General features: G+C 33.1%; 1 protein-coding gene across 3 annotated transcripts in view; it reads left to right on the forward strand.

Moving 5' to 3' along the window:
* The window catches only part of HYCC1 (hyccin PI4KA lipid kinase complex subunit 1), a 62362-nt gene extending 42869 nt beyond the window's left edge, over positions 1 to 19493 (forward strand). The window contains exons 9-12 of one of the 3 annotated variants that reach the window (XM_031455039.2): positions 2338 to 2425; positions 2945 to 3104; positions 13835 to 14130; positions 14932 to 14997. In XM_031455039.2, the coding sequence (XP_031310899.1) occupies positions 2338 to 2425; positions 2945 to 3104; positions 13835 to 14103 (517 nt within the window). In that variant the 3' untranslated portion in view covers positions 14104 to 14130; positions 14932 to 14997. Of the gene's footprint in view, positions 1 to 2337; positions 2426 to 2944; positions 3105 to 4406; positions 5197 to 13834; positions 14131 to 14931 lie in introns of those variants that run through there. The other 2 variants (XM_031455040.2, XM_010987178.3) reach the window with 2 other exon arrangements.
* The last annotated feature ends 3514 nt before the right edge of the window (positions 19494 to 23007 follow it).

Below are 23007 nucleotides of genomic sequence, written 5' to 3' on the forward strand. Positions count from 1 at the left end.
CACATCTACTTGTTTATATGTTGCCGGTGACTGCTTTTGTGCTACAGTGACAGAGCTGAGGAGTTGTAGTGGAGGTTGTGGGGCCCACAAGCCTAAAATATTTATTATTTGACCCTTTAAGAAAAAGTTTGTTTACCCCTATGTTAGACCATTAATATTGTCCCACAGCTCTTGAATGCTCTGATCTATTTTATTTTCTCTCTGTTTTGCTTTGAAATTACTTTCAGATTAAGTAGTGTTTGTTGATCTACCTTCCTGTTCATTGATTCTTTCCTTGACTGTGTTGAGTCTAGTCTACTAATGAGCCCACTGAAGGAATTCTTCATCTCTGTCATTGTGTTTATTTCTAGATTTTTCATTTGGCTTTTTCTTATAGTTCCTATCTCTCTGCTAACATATCCATCTGTTTGTACATGTTGTCCCTGTTTTCCACTGGAGCCTTTAATATGTTAATATTAGTTGTTTTAATTTCCCTGATATCCATAACATCTGAGTCATCTCTGAATTTGGTTTTATTGTTTTTCATCTCTTGACAGTGCGTTGTTTTCTTCTTGCTTTTTGTGTCCTTGTAATATTTGATTGATCATCATTTTGCTCATGGATAGGACAGTAGAGAATGAGGTAAATATTATTTATGCCTGGAGGTGGATATGCCTCTTTTCTAGGCTGTTAGTAGAGTTATTGTAGGCAGGAGTGAACTGGGGCTGGATTTCATTGTTGCTGTGGTTACCTATATTGTATCACCTACTTCAAATTCCTTTTATGTAAACCTGGTACTTATTGCTGGAGGGTTTTTCCTCAATATTCTTACTCCATCCTCAGCTTTCAGCTTTCCCTGTGTATCTGTACCTCAGAGAGGGTCCTTCTGCATGTTCTTGCCCCTCCTCCTGCAGTAGAATGCTGTTGCATGTTCCTAGATGTGTACTAGCCTCGTTGGAGGTGGAGGGAGGGGAAGCAGTGTTCCCTGTCGTCCTGGTATGGCCTAAGTTCTAAGCAGGCCCTATGTCCCTGCATCTCGGGATAGGCAGGAGGTGGCAGTTCCTGAGTGGTCCTGCCCCTCCTCCAGTGGTAAGAGACATCTAGCCCTCCTTCTCAGCGTAGGATGATTTCCTTATCCTCCCCTACAAGTAAAGGGTTTTTTCTTTTTCTCTCCCTCACAGCCACAGTCGGTCTTACCTTTGCCCTCAGAGAAAGAGTTTGCTGCTCTTTTCCCAAAGGCTTTAAACTTTTGTTCCACTGGAAAGGATCTGGCTGGATCTTGGTGCCTTTCTTGCTCTGGTGGCCACTCTTCTCCTTCAGGCCTGCACTACCAAGAGCAGCTTTCTCTGGTCCCCCACCTGGCACTTGGTGTTTCTTATGAGTACCTGTGAGTGGTTTGTGGAGAAGAGCTTGTGAATGGGTATGATAAGCCCTCGTATCTGCTTCCAGAGTTTTTATACTCTTGTGCCAGCCCCCACGTAGCTTTTAGCAATTTGTTAAAAAGTTTAGCTGAATTCTTCTTACCTGCTTTCATTGTGGCCTGACTCTCCTCAGAGGCATCTGCCTGCCATTGGGTTTTGGGCTACTTGGTTGCCCTGTGACCTTAGCTCCTTGCTGGATTCATAAGAAGTTATGATTTTGTAGATTACCTAGCTTTATCTTATTTTTACGGTGAGAGCAATGCTCTTCTCATTTTTTAGGCCTTAGTTGCACTCTTGGATATAATTCACACTAATTAATCTTGTTGGCAGATGACCAAGCCACTCCATTTCTGTCCATTTCATCATTTAGACAATTTTTAGGAAAAGTTTGGCTGTATCTTTGAAAATTAATTTACACATGCACTTTTTTTTCCAGTCTTTCTCTGATATTTGCAGTGTATATCACATACATTACTAAATGACAATCTGAATGCAGAGAAGTAGCTACTTAGGATGCTGCAAGCCACAATAGTTGCAGATTTTCATTAAAACCTGTGGGAGTTACAGAGTAATTTGGCTATAAAGTGTTCTGAACATTATTCTAAGGTATATAATTTATTATGCTCTGACTTGCTTTGAAAGTGTAAAATACTTTGAGATTGCCTACCTTTTTTGATATCTGTTCTATAAATAGACATGTTCTTTAGAGAAGAAATGCACGTGCATAAAATTTTCTTTGCTGTTAATAGACTTTCAGATACAATTAAAAGGAATTCAAATATGTAAAAATACATTTTTAATTAGGGTGGAATGCTAAGCAGTGTGCTAATATGATCTATTATTTTCCTCTGTAAAGATAAACAGTTTCTCATTATATTTTGTTCAGTAATATATAATTAATTTAAAATAATTATATTTTCTTCATTTAATTTTATAGTTATAATGGAGAATGGGATCTAGCTCAAAAAGCATTGGATGATATTATATACAGAGCCCAGCTAGAATTATATCCAGAGCCATTGCTGGTAGGTGCCTCACTTACTTATATAAATTTTGTAATTTAAAATTTCTCAATTTAGAACTATAAATTGAGATGTAGCCATTCATAAAGCATTAATTATATGTCATTAAATACTTAGTGATTCATACTCCTGTTATAGTAGAAAAATTTTATACTTGAAAAGGTATGTATAACAAAATTTGAAAATTTCAGTAGGCTAACTTCTTACCCTGATGAATAGTCATTTTAACTTATAAGAATGTTCTCATTAACATGCTAGAGTTGCATTTATTAATTAGCTTTAGACATTTGGAAATATAATTTAATATTTTAGAATTTAAAATTTCATCACATATATTTTTAACCATAAATTTCCTTCTGAGATCTTACTCCTTATTCTAGAAGGTTTATGTATCATCTTGTGAAATACCTTGGAGAAATTATTCTTTTTAAAAATGTGTTAAAATTTAGCATCTTGTTTTATCTAAGGGTATAATAATGCATCTGGTTAGTATCAATCTTAAACTGTATTTTCCCTTCTTAGGTTGCTAATGCAATAAAGGCTTCATTGCCTCATGGTGCCATGAAATCTAGTAAGGAGGGTACAAGGTGTATTCAAGTTGAAATCACACCAACTTCCTCTAGAATATCAAGAAATGCAGTAACTAGCATGTCAATAAGAGGTCACAGATGGAAAAGACATGGTAAGAAATAAAACACTCTTCAAATTAGAGTATTGTTAATGCTGTTCTTTTCTTCTCTGTACTTAAAGGTGCTGTAACTGAAAACTTTAGTGAATAGTATCAAGTGGCATGGAAGAAAGAGCTATTGGACCACATTTAATTTATTTTCCACGAATGTCAGGCAGTAAGGAAACAGAGCCTCTTATGATACATATATGAATGAAAATTTATTTAAACCTTGTATTGGCTTTTAAATTTTATTTCAGTAGAGTAGCAGAGTAGGAAAATGCATTTTAAAATTATTAATGCATTTTGGGTATTCATCAGTACTTGCAAATATTCCTCAATGTTTCTGATTTTTCAACTCTTTAGTGGGTAAATTTGCATATTGATATAGAACAACTAATAAGAACTTTAACATTTTCTTCTGGATTTCTTGGTAAAGAATCCCATAGTACTGACGCATCTCTAGGCACTTCTGTTTTCTAGAAGTTAATTTTCTTGCAAGATTATTTGTTTGTTTTAATATTCCTTTTTGACTGCTTCATTTTATTATTTAAAAATTCTACTGGAAGTTAATTTTATTCACCATGGCCTTCTCGATGCTTTCCATCTCTCTCCTTTCTCTTGTAACTTATAATTTTTTATTTAATTTGTTATTCTTTTTGTAACTTTCGTCCTACCTAGAATTTGTTGTGATGGCAAGAATCAGTTTAAGATAAGATTACTATCACCTTCCAAGAAGTTAACCATAGAATAGAAAGTAGAAAGCCACTTCTTTGCCCCAAGCATACATAGATATTGGGGTAAAACAAAATCCATTCTCTATTTTCTTCTTCCTATAATCTGCGATGAAAACAGTAGCTCCTTTTGGTATATTTGGTTCCAGTTGTCTCCATGGCACCTATAGAGAAAAACGCAGAAGTGAGAAGAATGAGATAATTCACTGCGAAAGAGAAAGTTAATGATGAGAACAGTTGCCATTGTTCCTACTTAGGGAATCTAGGAAACAGTATGTCCCCCCAAAATGATGATGAAATTCTCCAGCTTAACCAATGATCATTTTCAATCTTTTCCTTCTTTAAAGTGATGTGACCAGTTCTTGAAAGTTCTTCAGGAAGGCATAAAAAGAAGTGGTAAATATTTGCCATCAACAAGGCAAATTATGCTCCTATTTAAAGCATACAGTCAGAGTCTAAAGATACATCAGTTTCTTCAGTGAAAATTATGCTACTGAATGGGACTAGATTACAGGCAGAAAGTCATTTCATTAGACATCACCATATTACCCTAGAGATCATTTTTCTGTTTGGGCATTAATAGGTGAAGAGAGGCACAGAGGTGATGAACCAGTTCGTATGGGTCATTGTGGCCATGATCACTGCAAAACTATCACTACAGGAAGTGCAAGAATGAATTTTAATTCCTTTCTTACTTTTCCTTCTAGCTATTTAGGAGGACAAATTGTAAATTAGGGGAAAAAATAATTGGTCCTGAGGTTAAAAATGTGAAATACTGAAGTTTAATTTTATATGTATGTGTGTATGTGTGAAAGAGATTTGTGTATGTGTCCATGTCTGCATTTAACTGAATAAGATGTGTACCCTGCAATAAAATAGAACCAATTTCTGGAAATATTGTATAGCAATAAATTATCAAAATGAAAAAAGACTACTTGAATATATTGTAACTACTAGATTCCCACGTATCTTCCAGATTCCATTTTGGCTACCACTTGAAGGGTTGGCACTGTGTCTTAAGGCTACAGACTCATTACAGTAACCTTCCTTGACACCTATCTCCCTACACTTATTCAGCCTTCCCAACTCTAACACTTGGGGAACTCCCGTTTATGGTAACAGAAAAAGTCAAGGATTAGGATGTAGAAGAGAATGAACTATAAAAAGCAAGTCAGGTGCATGTAGCAGATACAGAATGTAGCTTAGTCTTGTTTGCCACTCCCCTGAACTGTGAATTCTCTTTATCCAATGGGCTCTAAAATATTCCTAGTCCAAGGTCCTTATTTATCTCTACAGGTAGGTTGCATTCTCCCTTTTTTGCGTAGTCTTGGCTTTTCAAGCCACCTACAGATTGATGGCTATTTAGAAGTCACAATTTGAAAGTAAAATACAATTAGAGAAGGCTAATAAATAGAATAAGGATTTTAAAAAGCATTAAGGTAAGACAAGAATGTGAGTAGATGATGACCATAACAAGAATCAAAATGAAAATTCCAGAAAGAAAAATCACTTAAAGCAGTGAAATAAATCTATTAACTTTTAAAATTAATAATAAAAGTGCAATTTTATTTTCTTAAATCTTTATTTCCTTTAAACAATAAACAGGATAGCCAAAAGGAAAGCAGAAGGTATTTCTTTATAATTATGCTTCAGTCCTATAGTCATTCTTAAGAGTTGCTTCTCTAGCTATCTTTATTATCTACCATTTTATCTAGAAGAGCCCTTTTTCTTAAATCCCTGAATGATTCTCTATAACATTCTAGTATACAATCTAAACTTATTTCCTTGTACTTTTCCATCCCTTCTCCTCTTCCGGAGCAACTCTAATTGCTTTTTTTTTTTTTTTTTTTTTTGGTCTTTTTCCCTACCACCACTACTGTTATGACTCACTTGTCTTCCACTTAAAAAAAATTATCTATATTTGGAATGATGTGATCAACTCTCCTCCTTTCTTTTAAAATAGTTGAAATACTCGTTCCATAAAAACCCCCTAATTAAGTTATGGTTGCAAGTAATGAGTGCTTATAATTTTTGCCAAATGGTTATCTGATAAAAACCTTATCTAGTGAAACACTAATTCCTTATTACGGCCCACCGTATTTCCACTTGTGCATTTGTGAGATAATGAGCCAAATAAGTGAAAAGCATTTGGTATGCTTTGACGCACTACCTAAAGGCTGATTGTTTATTAAGAGCTATTTATTTTGTTTTATTAGCTGCACAATAATTGTATGCTTTTTTATTAGCCAGCTTGCTATTCAGATGGTCCTGTGATTGATTTACCCTTTCATTGGCTTTCCTCAATTTGAGACATTTTTAGTTTGAGTGTAGTATCAAACAAAAAAGTATATATATGTTTTATAATAGTAACAGTTAGTGATTTTTTGGTAATTTCTATAGCCCTGAAGTATAGTACTCTAACTCTATTATCTGACATTTATGTCACCATTATAGTCAGAACTTTTTAAAATGTTGTTTTAATACCTGTTGTCTTAATTCTAAATTGACATGAAAATAGAATAGATTGAACTTGTAGTGTTGTTTATATATGGTTACAACTGTTTGCAACAGCCACTATAACAATAAAGGCAATATTTATAATCTAGATTCTTTGTATTTTGCCCTACTTTTGGTCCTGGTATATGTTAAATTATTTACTTTTATAATATTGCATTTCATTATTTTGACTTAGGAGATCCAAGAGTACAGAATTCTAAGTAGTGAAAAAGAATTGAAAATAAGAACTATATATATTTTTAAGTCTTCTAAGTTAGTAATACCAAATCAGTACCCTGAGAATTTTAGAGTATTTTATTAATTATATGGAATGTTTAAGTGAAAACTCAAACAAAATACAGTTCACAGAGATTGAATCTAAAGAAAGTAAAGTTTCATGTTGTTATAGCCGTTTTATTGCATTTTCAGCATTGTTTCTATTTAAAGGATGCCAAGGTATTTAAATAAATATATGATTATAACAATTCAAAGAGACCTGTGATTATGCTTTAAAAAATTGACAAAAAAATGTGATTTGTTTCAATTTGCTCAGTGGTTTAGTACTAACTTACTAGATGAGAAAAAAAAACAGCATAAATATGCAATTCTTGTTGGAATAGTTTATTTAAAACTGGTTATTGATTTAGAAAATGGTAATAACACTATTATATAATAACATATTGATAAAACAGAACATTACTAACTTTCTAACTGTTGAACAAATCTGAATAATTATGAGGTATATTTCAGTTAAATATTTTTAAAAAGCTATAAATATTTCAAAATGTTTAAGTTCATCTTTCTAGGTACTACAAAAGGTAAATGCCATAAATCTTGAGATGAAATATTTATTTTGTGAATCTGCTTTTATGACCTTATGAGTAAAGCATTAGAGGAAAAACAGTCTCTAATAGTTACAAAAGCATTTTGAAAAATGCAAAAAAGGTCATTTTAAACTCAAAAGTAGCAAACTTTAAAGAACGGGCTATTGGAGTTTTACATTTGCAGTTAGATATTTATAATGCTCATGTTTTTATTTAAAAGTTGTTTATACTTATTAAAGAAATTTAGAAAAATTATTTTGAGAAGATCCATTATTTTCAGACTCTAAAATGCTATTTGAGGAACAAATTTTCCTTTCCCAATATAGATGATAAAACATTTGGACCAAAAATAAGCATTTCCTTCTGATCAAACTTAGCACTGCATGAATTTTAACTGGCATTCTTGATATGGACCTTTTACTCATGGAAGACAAAGTAATATATTAGGAAATATTAGGTGACAAAGAAAAAAGACTATTAACCAAAGAGCTAAAATACAGTTGACACATGTGAACATTAGATTTAAAGAGGAAGACAGTAGTCTCAGAATCCTGGCTTAGCCAATTTTAGAAGAAAACAAAAAAATCTTAATCTACCTCTACGTAAAATAAGATAAATAATTTTCTATACAGAGAAGCAAGATATTTCAAATTACTTATCTTATGAGGCAAAAGCAGTTGTTTATAAATTATTGTGTTCTACATTTTTTACTAAGGAGGACTTACATGATTCTTGCTGTAGTTAAGGAACTTAGTATTTATTATTATATATTAGTGAACACTACCCCTCCCCTCCACCTTTTAAGGAGCATTTGTTACACAGTGTTCATGGAAGAAGAAATAAGCTTTTATAGATAGTTTTGTAGTAGATGTTGCTTACCTATTTTTGGTCTATCTGATCAGAAAGATCTTAAACATGAAGGATTCACCTGATCCAGCAGTATCCATATGTTGCAATTCTCTATAAGATTTTTTTTTAAACTTGAGACAATAAAGATGACAGACATTATCGAGAATGATTGAATCCACCTTGATGAGGAGAATTGTGCATTTACTATATACACAACAAAAGCTAAAGACTTGACTGTTCTTTACTTAAGGAAACTGGTAATAGTTGCTAACCAGTGCATCTATAAATACATTGTTCTGGCCCAGACTGTGTTTTTTTGTGTGCCCCAGGTTGCTCTTTTCTTATCTGGAAATTCTTCTGGCTTCAGGACTCAGATTACTAAATCTTAGTTTTTGTTCATGTCCTTGCTCAGAGTACAGCCCCTTAACTGCCAGGATCTTATTCTGTGTTTCTCTGGCAGCTTTGCTTTCCTCTCATCTGCCTTGCAAATTACTGGCCCAGGCTGTGGAAGGTTACAGTGCTGTTCTTTCTAACCCAGGACACATTTGTGCTCAATACTTTGTGTTACACAAATGCAACTTCTGTTGATTTAAAAAAAGCGCTAATAAAGTACCCAAATAATTCATTTGCATACCTGTCAATGGCTGCCCATTGCAATCAGAGCAAAATCTAAGCTCTATACTATGGCATAGGTGGCCCTAGTGTTATGTCTTGCCTATTGCTTTGAACTCATCTGAAGACCACTGTCACCTTTCCTTCTAACCCTTAGATTTGCTAAACCATTTCTGCCTTAGTGACCTTGTACTAGCAATTTGGGATATTTGAGCTGAGATTTTCCAGCTTTAACTCTCTTCCTCCACATTGTTGTGTAGCCAGTACTTTTTCATTCAGATCTCAGCTCAAATATCCCTTTCTCAAAGAGGTCTTCCCAGACCACCCATCTAAAGTTGACTTTCTCTCCTACTACCCTGCTCGCTCTTTCCCATTATTATTTTCTTTATTGAGTTTTCCACTATCTAAAATTCTGTTGTTTACTCAATTCCCATGCTATAGCGTAAGCTCTTTGAGGGCAGGGTCTTGGTCTGTCTGGTTGGCCATTGTATCGCCAGCACCTAAAACAATGTTTGGCACATAATAGGTGCTCAATAAATATTTGAATGCATGAATGAGTGAATAAATGATAAATTTATAATACAGACTGAGCAATTTGTTCTTTCCTTATTTCATTGAAAAAACATGTAACAACATGATAGTAAACTAGGTGGAGGAATATTCACTTATAATCCGGGTACTTAAAAAGTTACCATTTTTTTTTTTTTACAGTTTTTTTCCTATATGTGTATGTATTTTTCATAATTGTGCTCTATTTAAATTTTTTTTTTGTTATTTTACTTTTGTTCAGTTAACATTGTCAAACATTTCCCCAGGTTCTCCTAGTAAGTCCAATTATTTTAATGGCTACATAATACCACATTGAGTTGATATTCCATTATTTACTTAACCATTTACTTAATAAGTTAAATAATTTGTTTCTAACTTTTTGCTATTATAGATAACACTACAATGAATAGCTTTAACATTTGTCTACCGTTGAATAGAATAAATTGTAAACATGAAACTGATTGGATTAATATGAAATTGTTCAGGTATTTTATGACATTTAAAATATTTATATTTTATAAACTGTAAAGGAATGTATATAACTTTCCTTTGGGGTTTACTATGAAATACTTTTCATAATTAATGTCAAAATTATGTGATGCAGACATTTGAGGTATAGATTAATTTTTTTAAATGTCAGTTTATTTTATTGTTTTTATGAATAACTTTGGAAGAGCCTTAGGTCATAACTAGATTCCTTTAGACTTATGAATCAGTCTGAGTACAGAGCTGTGTAAACTCTGTGAATAAATTGTTCCTTTATTTAAATTGTCACTTTTAGTAAGTCAGCTGTGAAAGAATAAAAGCTAAAGCAAGGATAAAGAATTTCATGGGTGACATACTGGGAACAGGTATTTGGGATTATAAAGTTACATATGCAAGAAATGACAACTTTTCAGCATCAGTTTTAATGATATTTGCAATTTGTTTCACTTTTTTTTCCCCTCAAAGCCAGAAGAAATTTTGTAGGGGAGAAATGATTTGAGTGCCTTTGAGAACCAATTTGGAAATGTCCATTAAAAGTATTCTTTAACTCTCCTCATTTCTGTATATTTTATTTATATACAAATAAAATATTCTCAGAAGTTTCTCTTTGGATCTTTTTTGAACTTTTCGAATTATTTGAAATCAAATGTAAGTATTATTTTTTTAAAAGTATTGAACAGTTATGATACCTTTTACGTAGATTTTTAAGTTCTAGGCTTTTAAACAGATTCTATTTTCTTATGCATTTATATTTCCTTAAAACATTTCCCTTATAGTTTTCTTAAAGGAGGAAGTAACTTCCTCTTCTCAGCTGTGTATGTTATCCTTTGGATAACATGATAAAAGCATCACAGATTTTTTTCAAAAAGCCTTTTTAATGTTCCTGAGCATTTTACTAAACCTGCATTTAGAGGCAGCAGATTCACTTTTCTAAAACAGGGAGCCTTTGCTTTTCTTTGCCATCTAAAAATTCTCAAAAGCTATATATTATTTCTTCCTTTTATCAAGTCAAGTAACACATTCCCCGCTTACCCTAATCATGTCTTCTTCATGTTCTTTCAATTTTATTTACTCTAATAACAATTTTGTTTCACAACAGGAGATTCATTCAGTGTATCAAACAAATATTTACTGGGCATGTACAGTATGCAAGATACTTTCCCAGGTACTAAGTACACGGCAGTGACCAGACGAAAATCCCTACCCTCACGCACCTTACCTCTGGTAGACGAGATAAATAAGTAATTGTAGCTTAGAGAGTGATGAAGTACTAAGAAGAAAAAGAAATGAAGTAGGGAAAAAGCCATATGTAATATGGGGAATATTGAAACTTGATGGGATCATCGGGGAAGGTTCACTGAGAAGGAAAGTTTTGAGAAAAGACCTAAAGGAGGTAAGCCATGTAGCTCTGTGGGGAAGAACCTAGGCCTAGGGAGCAGTAAGACCAATAAGAAGGTGTGTGTAAGGGGATTGGGTCACAAAATTATATAGAGAAAGAAGCTGGAGAAATAATAGAGAGCAGGATCACATAACAGTTGTTTATTACATAATTCTCTTTCTTTATTCTGTAATTTTCCTTCTTTCTGGCTCTTTCTAGCTCTGTGCAGAATGGCATGCTTTTCTTTCTATGAATTTACTTTAATAAGCAGTTTAAAAACTGTGCTTTTTACCATTTTTGAGTGATATACAGTAATTAGTCAAAATTTTTGCTTGCGGGAAAACATATGATCTCATTTTTCTACCTCCCATTTAATTTCATGATTTAAAAAAATTCATAATATTGTTTCTTGGGCTGCAGATCTTCACCATTATCCCAGTAAATATGATTAGCAATCTAATTGCTTTGTGCAGCTTTATAAAATATTCTTGTCATTTTCTGGTTTTTCTTGCAAAATTCTAAATTTTCACCTTTGCAGCACCATTTTAAATTAATTTTCATTGGCATCTTTTAAAAAATAAACCCAATTTTAAAAATAAATTAACCTTGCGAGTTACGATTTATTTAGGTTTTCTTAGAGGTTTATTTACTCTTGCTCTGTGTTAAGCCAAAGTAAATTATTTGCTTTCTGTGAAATGACCAGGAATCTAAGCAAATAAGTGAAACCTAATTGAAAGATGTCTGTCAGAGGATATTTAACTCAAATTGACCTTAATGAATTGAAGAGTTAGAATTTATAGTATGTTAGAATGGATATTTAATGTCAAAAGGCTTTACTGTTTAGGTCCCCCATTCAGTTGTTCAGCTCTTTCTGAACTTCAATTTCCTTGTCTGTAAATGGGAGTCCAATTGCCTGCTTCAGAGGCTCACCAACACACTGTTTTGAGGATATAATTGAATAATGTATGTGAACGCTCTCAAAAAAACTGTTTAGTGTAAATCAGTGTAAGTAGCATTTTCTATTCTGTTAGACCTCTCATGCTTGTCTTTTAATATTTTGTTAAATTTTAACATTCACGGGCTTTGTTATATCTGGGTAATTTCAACAGTTTATAATTTTGTTTAGACTAATGATCCCTTTAATAGATCTTTTGTGAAACTGCTTCTACAATGTAAATGGACAAGTCTTGGTTGTCACCCAGCAGTTCCATGGTGATTTTGTTCTCAGTTGCAGTGGCCTCTGGTGTTTACCTCAGTCAGATTTTACTTGCCTTCACTTTGACGACAACTATTAGGTCTCATTAAACCTCTGTTAGCGAGCACACAGAAGCAGCAGTTTGTTAGTACCTCACCAACATGCTGTGGCCTGTCTAGAAAATAAAACTTTCATTTAGAGCATATTTAGTCAAAAGTTTATCAAGCAGTAGGTAATTGTGAAATTAGTATACCAGCATATTGGCCCACCAGCCCAGGGCAAGATGAAGCTTTGAGGACCTTTGGAAATACATGTTGCTGCTGAGTGTGGAGTACCCAGGGCATCCGTAATAACTTGCATTTTATGTTTTCAAAATGTGAAAGAATCAGAATAGAGTAGTGGTTCGTAAACTTGGCTGCACATTAGTCATGTGGGAGCTTTTAGAAGTCCCAATACCCAGGTTATACCTCACATTACTTAAATCAGAATGTCTGGGGTGAGGGACAAGCACTGCTAGTACTTAAAGATGCACAGGAATATGTGGCTCTGGCCTCTATTCTTTTACCTGTTACTATTTCATATGCTTTAGCACCATTAGTGAGAGCTGACATCCTATCGTGAAAAATATTTGAAAGTAGTAGGTAACATCCCTCATGCAGATCTGTGGTCTACATTTTTTAAGAGTATATACTGTTTTACATAGTCTTATGCTGTTTTGACCTTTAACTTTCATTACTTGTCCATGGTAGATATATTCATGTTATTTTTTCCCATTCATTACAGATATTTCTTTGACAGCATTAAATAAACAATGGCTCTGTGATTAGAGACAAAATAAAATGTCTACAAGTATTAACTAAGAGTTTCATTCCTTTGTTTTGATTACAAATGACCATTTTCAGAATAAAGGACTAATGGACAATTTGTTTTTCCAAATCCACTTTTAATTTTCCCCAGTTTAGTAATGAACTGTTAGAAACTAGCCTAAATTTGTGGAATTAGTATGAGTCTGAAGAAATAGACTATTTGATTATATCACAGCCACATTAATATTTACTAACGTACAAGATGATTGGTGTGTGAGGCAAAAACTATACCTATAGCATTACTAACCATAATATAAGTGAATAAGCATTTCCAGTATCATGGTTTATTAAGGCAGCCTCAGTGTAACCTAATAAAAGGAATTGTGCAAGGGGAATTCTTATGTGGCTTGGTTCCTCATGTTGACAATAGCTAGAGTTCTGGCTGTACATCCTTGAAAATTTGCCTAGGGCTTGACATGTGCTCACAGCATTAGCTTAAAACAATAGAAATTCTATTTTGAATTAGAAAAACATTTCTGTTTCATAGTCCTTGTCAAATATGTGTGTGAAAAAATACAGAACATAAATTGATGCTCTGAGTTTTTTCATTGTTGTTTAAAATTAAAGAACATGACTATTGTCTCCCCTGCTATCAGAAAATTGTAAATTATGGGAATTTCTACAGTGCAAATATTTGGCTTAATACCTAACATTCAGTCATCCAGTTTTTGTTTTGTATCTTTTGTTTTTCTTGTTTTGCATTTTTATTTTGTTTTGTTTTCAGCCATCATTTTGTCTTATCATCTTCAATTCTAGAGCAACCTGACAACAATAATGATACTACTGAATTGGGCATCCTTGTCATTCCTGAGATTAGTGTCACAAATGTGGCCGGAGAGAGAACCGGGAATGGGGAAAAAGGCAGAACACTAGGAGAGATTGATGTTCAGCATATACAGGGTGTACAGGAAACAGCCACAGATCCTAGAACTGAGAGCAAAGGCTTGCCAGAGATCAGGAGGCAAAAATCTGTAAGAAAAATGATGGAGGATGGAATAAACTCAACTGGCAGAGTGCAGTTTTAGCAGAGAACTTAATAGCTGCACTCCAAGGTATCTCTTGGCAAAGGGCCACTGCTGCATGTTTTAAGAAACAGTTGCACAGTCACAAAAATTTTGCATGTCACCTAATCAAAATGCATGAATTATGCACCACAATTTCCCAATGACTGTTAATATTCTTTGGAATGATCATATCTATACTGTCATATCTAGCCTCTGAATAAATTGTTATGAAAATGAGGCAGAAAATTGCTTCCAAAATAATTTTCTGCTTTTTTTTGAGATCTAAGATTACTTTTTCATCTTTGTATTTTTGCCATCTTTGATATGAAGAATAATGTATAAAGAATTTTAATAAGTTTGAGCTTCTGGTACTTATGATCTATATATTTTTCTCTTAGTAAGATAACCTAGAATATAGAATGCAACCTTTAAAAAAAGTCTTTAAAATATTTTAATACCATTTTTAAAAAAGTTCCTTGATACAGTCTTTGATTTTATATTGCTTTTGTTACTGGGGAGAGAATTTACCCCTAGTTTTACTGTGGTATTTTTCCTAATTGTTTCTGATCTGTTGCATGAATAGTAAGAGAACTCTTTCTAAAAACACAGCGGGGTGTGGTTTATGGCATGCTTTTTATTTAATACACTCTAAATTACTCATTTAATTATAATGAACTATTGTTGACATTTTGTAAAATGTTTTGATTTATCCTTTGATTTTGGTCTATAATCTTTTGTTTTACATGACTATGCTAAAGTTTAATTTATTTAAAGTATACTTGATTTGGTTTAAATCATGAAAAAAGAATTACGTAAAATAATGTTAATTTTTGTTATTTCTTTGTTTAGGAAATACAGAATTAACAGGTCAAGAAGAACTGATGGAGATATCTGAAGTTGACGAGGGATTTTACTCCAGGGCTGCGTCTAGTACCAGCCAGTCGGGTTTATCAAACAGTAGTCAAAATTGTAGTAACAAGACAAGTGTAGGAAAGACTCAGAGGCGGTCAGGAGGAAGCAAAACTGGAGGAAAAGAAAAAGAAACTACAGGAGAGTCTTGCAAAGATCATTTTGCTCGAAAACAAACTCAAAGAGCCCAAAGTGAAAATCTCGAGCTTCTCTCCTTGAAGAGACTTACATTAACAACCAGCCAATCCCTGCCTAAACCTAGTAGCCATGGTTTGGCTAAGACCGCTGCGACTGTATTTAGTAAATCCTTTGAACAAGTCAGTGGGGTCACAGTCCCTCATAACCCATCATCTGTTGTTGGCTGTGGGACTGGGACAGATGCCAATAGGTTTTCTGCTTGTAGTCTCCAAGAAGAAAAGCTTATTTATGTTTCTGAAAGGACTGAACTTCCAATGAAGCATCAAGCAGGTCAACAGAGACCTCCTAGTATTAGCATTACTCTGTCCACAGATTAATTTGTAATCACTTTCTCATGTAACCAATGAATCTGGAAGTACGACTTTGCTTCTTTATGAAAGTGCCCAGGGTCTTTCATCCCTGTTCCTGACAGGACCCATGATTTCTAAATTCTGGAGGCTACCTTGATTTTATGAAGGGAACGATGTCTAGGTTGCAGTAAGTTGAAATGTGGTTTTATTATTTCTTGGTTGTGGTTTTTTCACTTGGTTTAAGTCTTTTTTTTTTTTTCCTTTTTCTTTATTTCTTAGCTGTTTCTGTTGCCCTAAGATTGTCAGCATGACAATAACATTTTGTGGCAGGTTGTCTGATCAGATTGATTACATCTCATGTGAGGTTGTGAGTCTTTTTTTCTTATTTTAAAAATAACTCCTGTTTGGTAGTGTACGTTTGTCCTTCAGTGTAAAAGGGAATATCCATGTATGTGAACTGTTTGTTTTTTTTTTTTTAAGGATGAGACATAAGTGCAACTCCAGGGATTCTCCAGCTGGCTGTTCAGCAAGCCAGTCTAAAAAACAGGCATGTGAAAAAATAAAAAAAGATACGTATGAAAAATGCCTGACAAAAATATTTATAACTGGATCATCTTTAAGATTAGTAGAACAGCTTATATAAAGCACTGGAAAATGCCTGGTAACTTGGTACCCTAAAATATCATATGATTCTAGGTGTTGGGAAGAGGGATTTCTGTTGTTATCTTTGGTACACTTTTATATCAAAAAGTAGGTTGCTGGTAGATGTGTTGTTTTGAAGAGTTTGATCTGGTTTTAGCAGGTGAAAATCTCTTTCAATTCCTAAGATGTAATAGGCCATAAAGCTGACTCATCCTCTTGCTGGACTTCAGAAATCCTACTTAGTTTGGATTCCCATAATTCAGAGCACACATCATTGAAGACTTCCTGGAAATCGTTGTAAATCTTGCAACACAGCTCTGAAGATACCATTGTTCATCATATAATATTGAATTGTCTGTCTACAAATGAAGGAAATTAGGTAAATTTTTCATCTATAAAATATTATTGAAAGAAAATAGTGAAATATGGACAAAGGACATTTATACATTAACTAGGGCAATTTATGTTTGTGTTCTTAAGTTTACAGTTATAAAATATGAAAAAAATGTGTTTCTTATTTTGCAAATAGGCTTATTTTAAATGTTCTCATTATGTGAAAGAGTGATCAGTGCCCCCAATTAATAATTAGGGTAAGAGAGAGAAAGCAGAGCTGAGGATGAGAGTAAGTTGCTTGGGAAGAAGACTTAGGGAACTGTCCATTTGTTAGTGGTTAGTACATAGTGGTTTCCTTATTCATGGTCCTTAGCTGTGGTCATACAGAGAAAATGCTAGTTTTCCTCTTGTACCTGCTTGTGCAGAGCTCAAATATGTAAAAAGGTTGTATATCTTGAAGACTGCTAAAGCATTTAGACTATGAATGCAGTTTTGAACATAATTGCTTTGGCTCCAATTTTAAATCTGATTCTTCAAAAAGCACGAACCCTGAATTAAATTTTTTTTTTTTAACACAAGTTTATTTGACTTTTTTAGTTCCAGTAATAGAAATGGAATAGGATCTATTGGCATAGATTGTAGTTAAAAAAAAAAAAAAAGGCAACCAGACAGTGAAAGTTGATAAAGTATTAATTTAATAGGAATCCTGTGTACAATTTAAAATATTTGTAAAATGTCCCTGTGAATTTCTAATTGTCATTTTGTAATTCTTTAACAAAGAATTTTCCCTAGGCATAGCTACTAATAATATTAATAGTCTTAAGAACTAATTTAGTAAAAGATTGGCATTGTAAGCAACTTAAGGTGCTTAGGAAACATTGTAGAATAAATTTGAGGAAGCATTACCTTGCACAAATGAGAGATCAGATTTTAACATTCAACTGCTGTAATGGAACCTCATTTTGGTATTATTCTAGATCATTGCTGTTCTAGATCACTGTGGTCTGAGGACCAGTAATGAGCATTGGCATCACTTGGAATCTTGTTAAAAATGCAGAATTTCAAAGCGACCTTAGACATAGTGAATTGTAATCTGCATTTTAATAAGATCTCAAGTGATTTTTATGCACATTAAAGTTTGAGAAGACAGTATCAAAGTGCAAACCACTTAACTGATGTTTAGAATTCTCAGTGGTCTCACAACCCAAGATCAATTATATAAAATACTAGATCATTATAATCTTCATTGTTTTGAACAGCTAATTAATTTTTACATGGTGTCAACTGACTTCTTAAGTTCTCTAATTCTAAATCTTTAATGATTCTCATTTATTTTTACAATAAAGAATGTAACATTTTGTATTTTTTTTTTGTTAACTGTAAATGGAAACAGAACTGTAGACACTTACAACTTAGTATGAAAGGGGTACCACCCTTTTATACAGTGCACAACAAATCTGCATGTGTTTATTCTTTTAAAAATTCTGAAGGCTTACTCAAAGGAGTGGTCTGAATTTTTGCTCTAAGTTATTTGTACTAGTTGATTTTTTGGAGTGTGGCATTAGCTGGTAAAATTCCTTTATAGTACCTTTGATACTCTTTCAAATAAGATTATATGTTTGAAAATTTTTATAGTAATTATAAATATTGGATAATGCTAACTGTGGTGACAATTGTAATTATCCCTAATATTCTTGTCCCAGTTACTTTTCCAAATTTGAAAGTTGAGATGGCTTTTATAGGTCATTTTCTCATGAAGATACTGATGTGACCATTTGGTCACAGACCTTCTATAAATCCAGAGTATCCTTTTATCACAAGAAGGATTCTGCACAAAACTGGGGCCTTGCACCCCATTGCTCAGAGGATCTGAGCAGACACTGTAGTCCCATTACACATTTTAAACCTTAGAGATTCTTGAAATTACCGAACCTCTCATTCTTCAAATACCCAACTACCTAGGATATTCTAGTGAGGCTGGGTCCTAGCTTTTGCCTTTTGGAATCCAACTAGGGAGAGAAACAAAGACTTTTCAGGGGAATGTACCAGAAGATCCAGGACAAGTGAGTGCCCCAGAATCCCTTGCCCACGACCATGGAACTTTTTAAGGCAGCTCTTTTGACTTGAAGAGTAGAAATTCTCAGTTCTTAATGATTTCAGTTTGTCTTGAAAAAGCAGTATTTCATTGCCCTTTTCAAGTATAAAGTAACTGCTTAGCAAACATTACTCATTTAAAAACAAAAAGTTGAAATAAAGGGAAATACAATTTTTAAACCAAAATAGGTAAAAATGATCCCATTTTTAAAGGGATTTTGCCTCTTTTTGAAGAATAAAATTAGTGTCGAAACCGTTAAATTTAAAGAAAAATATACTCTGACTTGCAATTTTCAGCAAATATTTAAAATAAGGCTATTTAACACTTTGAGTCTATAGGCACAGTACACCTACACTTTACTAAAGGGAAGCACATCAAGGAAATATATATGTTAAATAATGTAACTGAAAAAATATCTTTTAAAAACCATTTAAAAAAAGAATAATTTGATGGGTACTTAAATAAAGCATTGTACATAGAAATTAATGTATAATAATGTCTTCCCAATCTTTGAATGAAAAATAAACTGTTTAGTCCTTTAATTAGCATGAATTTATACTTTTAGATTAATTGCTTAGTAAAATTATACTCAGTACCTTGAGTTATTCACATTTATGTTTAACATCGTTAAATTCTTCATCATAGAACATAAATATGTTAACATCTGTATTTTGTAACTTGTGCATATCTAAAGAAACTAACTGACCATTTTGGAAGATGTTTTTGAGTTTTTTTTGATAGTAGAGTTCTAGAGTACTGATATCTTGATACGAAGTTTCTACCAGTAAGCTCAAGATCATACTTTCTCTTATGTGGGGTTTATTGTGTACCTCTTATCTTTACTTCTAATCATGTAGTGATACTAATCTTTTCATAGTAAATATACTTGTTTCTAATTGTATTCCTAGAGTTTACATTCCTAAAGAATAAACTATGACTTTGGATATTTTTATGTGCTATATATCTTTTTAAGGATATGGAAATAAACTGGAGTTTAGTTTTTTGAAGTTTTGTATATTTGTGTAAATATTCTCCATATGCAATACAATAGTGTTGCCTCTTGTCTTATTGAAATAAAAACTGAAAAAATATTTTTTCCAGATCATTTTACTTATTAAAAAAATCTTCATAAAATTTTGCCAAAGTCATGATGTGGAGGAAAAAATTAAAGGAGGAAGACTTAGGTGAGTTGAGCCATTGAGAGCTTTGGGAATAAGCATAGGACAATGTCATGTCATTCCTGCCTTATGCTTTACATGGCCTAGGAATGAGAAGTGTGATGGATCCATTAGTGTCTGTCCAAAAAAAGATGAGCTCCATGGGTCAGGAACCACTGACTGATTATTTGTCATACTAGAAGAAGGGGCAAATTTAGATAACAGTGCTTTGCCCTTTTATCTTATTTCTATGAGTCTTTATCTCTTGAGTGCAGAGATTATGCCCTTGGTACGTAGCATAGGACTTTGTGCATGGTAGGTATTGAAACGTTTAATGAATGAGTGAGTTAGGTTGACATTAGTTTTGGGAAAGAATCAAGGATAAGTTTTCCAATGTATTACAGTAAAATTTTAAAATTTCATTTATTGGCTCTAGGAAATCTTCATGACATTATTTAAGTAGGATTACTGTTTGTGCTTAGAAACAAAACCCTCTTAGAAACTTGAAAAACAATCCTGTTGTTTAATTGATTGTATATTTGGATAATTACATTTCTTAAGAACTAAGTAATTCAGGAAACATTTTCTGAACTATTACTAGAGAAGCATTCATAGAGAACCAGAACAGTGACTTTGTAAGCAGCATGTTAGCCCTATGAAATAGATGTTCTTCTGGTGACTTTAACAATCCTGATAAATAGTTGACTCACCCTGTAGAATCTGTAATACCAGCATAATTATTTTATAATGATTAAGAGAGGCTTTTACAAATAATTCTAGTCATTTAGTAATTTCCCTTGCATTTTTATTGTAGCTAATATTTGTAATTAAAATTATAATCTCATTTAGTCTTCAAAACAGTCATATAAAATGATCAGAGTTCCCATTTTACAAAAGAGGAAACTGAAGCTCTCAAAAGGGTAGGTGACTTGCCCAAGGCCACTTAGCTGCTGGGTGGCAAAGCTAGGGCTTGAACAAAGGTCTTAGGATTTTCACTTCTCTATAACTTGGTTAAAAAAAAGATACTAAGTGAATACTACAAAATAGACATGTATTTTATATTTGCTCATTCCGTCTGTCTCATAGGTGATAGAGTTAAGTTTTAAGGTGAAAATAAGTTTTCCAAAAATAGATTATGATATGCTTTGTAGAACTTTAGGTAATTGTGTTTCAGTGGTAAACTGCATGCTAGTTATTCCAGTATTAAAAATATAGTAAAATGCAAATTGAGATTTTATTTATTTTTTTATTTGTCAGATAAGGATTAAAAAGATTGATACTAGTATTGGTATAGGTGTAGGGAAATCATTACTCTAAGTAGCCTAAGAGACCATTGGCAGGACTGTACATTGGTACAGCCAGATTGATGAGCAGTTCAGCAGAATCTATCAAACTATGTATGTGCTCTTTTACCCTCTAACCTAGCAATCCTACTTGTTTATGTTTATTTCACTCTCTATATTCTACAGAAATTTTAGCACAGATATGTAAAGATATTCATTGCAGCATTGCTTATAATAGCAAAAAAAAAAAAAAAACAAAACCCCAAAAAACCAGCAATCTAAACGACCATTAATAGAGGACTGGATAAAATATGGTATGTACATATAGTGGAATATTATGTAGCTGTGAAAAATAATGCAGCTGTATATGTGATGATTCAGAAAGATTATTTAAGATAATATTCCCTGGGAAAAACGTCATAGAACAATCCCATTTTTATAAGAAGTGTATAGGACATTTAGTGCAGGTGTATTTTTATATATACAAATATGTACATATACAGCACACATATGTTTGCTGGTATGTAGGGAGGAAAGCATTATTTCTGCAATATGGTCTAAAGACAGTCTGCACTGGGGAAAAAATGGTGCTCTTTAAAATAAAGATTCCTGGGCTTTGTGCTCATCCCTCTAAATCAGATCACTGAGTAAAGCACGGAAACCTATATTTCTATCAAGTGCCTCAGTTGATTCTTATACAAACTTAACATTTGATCTAGTAGCTGACAGCAGTGAATTGATTATCTTTATGTCTCTGGTAGTGGTTTATAGTTAGGAAAGGCAAGCTTTTAAAATAATTAATTAATTATTAAATTGAGGTATAATCCACATAGTGTTATATTAGTTTCAAGTGTGCAACATAATGGTTCAGTATTTGTATATATTGCAAAATGATAACCATAGTAAGTCTGGTTGACATCCATCACCACAGATAGTTACAATTTTTTTTTCTTTTATAATGAGAACTTTTGAAATTTACTCTTCTAGTTATTTTCAAATAAGCAATAGAGGATTATTAACTATAATCATCATGCTGTATGTTACATGCCCATGACTTATTTATTTTATAACTGGTAGTTTGTACCTTTTGACCCCCATCACCCCTTTCACCCACCTCTCCCCCCAGCCTGTGATGTATTTCACTTAGCATAATGCCCCCAAGGTCCACCCATATTGTCACAAAGGCAACATTTTCTTCTTTTGTATAATATTCCATCGTGTTTCTGTTTGTCTGTGTATGTGTATCCATTGATGGATACTTAAATGTTTTCAGAAAGGACAAATTTGTTGAACAGATCTTCTATTCCAAGTGGGGCCCTCTCACAAGATAAAGCCAATTAACATTGACTTAACATCATCAACATGACCTGTTAGTGAAAGGTAAGTTGGCCTGACATAGAAAAATGATTGTACTGTATAGTACACGCCAATTAAATGAACAATCCTTAAAATACAAACAAAAACACCCTAACCTTTGTTATTGTTGAACTCTCTCAAATACTATCCAATGACCTGCTAATAAAGCAAAAAAACTTAGTGCAATAAGACAGTGTACCACCTCAGTATGCTAAGCTGTGTGTCAGAACTAGAAAATTAGTTATTTATAGAGCTTTGGGATCTGTGCCCAAATGGTTTAAGGCCTGTCTGTCAAGACAGGGAAGTGATTAGATTTGGCAAAGTTAATGAAATGGTTTAGGATTGGTGGACACAACAAACCAGGGCCTTGAAGAGTCTTGATAAGTAAACTCATTTGATTCTCTAGTGTACGTCAGTGTGGCGATGAAGATAAAGGTTGTAAAACTTTACTACTTTGGTTTTTTATATCTGCATAAAAGTTTTTTGAAATGTAAATTATGATACATCGTGTTTCTTTTTACTGAAAATAATGAATAGTATGTAGATTTTTTTCCTGGGCTAATGTTTAACTTTTTTTTTCTATCATGTTCTCTTTGGTATTTCTGTGGTACACGTAAGTGATCTCTAGACTCATCAGAAAATAAAGTGAGAAAGAGTTCAAC

The sequence above is a fragment of the Camelus dromedarius genome, chromosome 7 (genome assembly GCF_036321535.1).
Source record: "Camelus dromedarius isolate mCamDro1 chromosome 7, mCamDro1.pat, whole genome shotgun sequence".
Taxonomy (NCBI): domain Eukaryota; kingdom Metazoa; phylum Chordata; class Mammalia; order Artiodactyla; family Camelidae; genus Camelus; species Camelus dromedarius.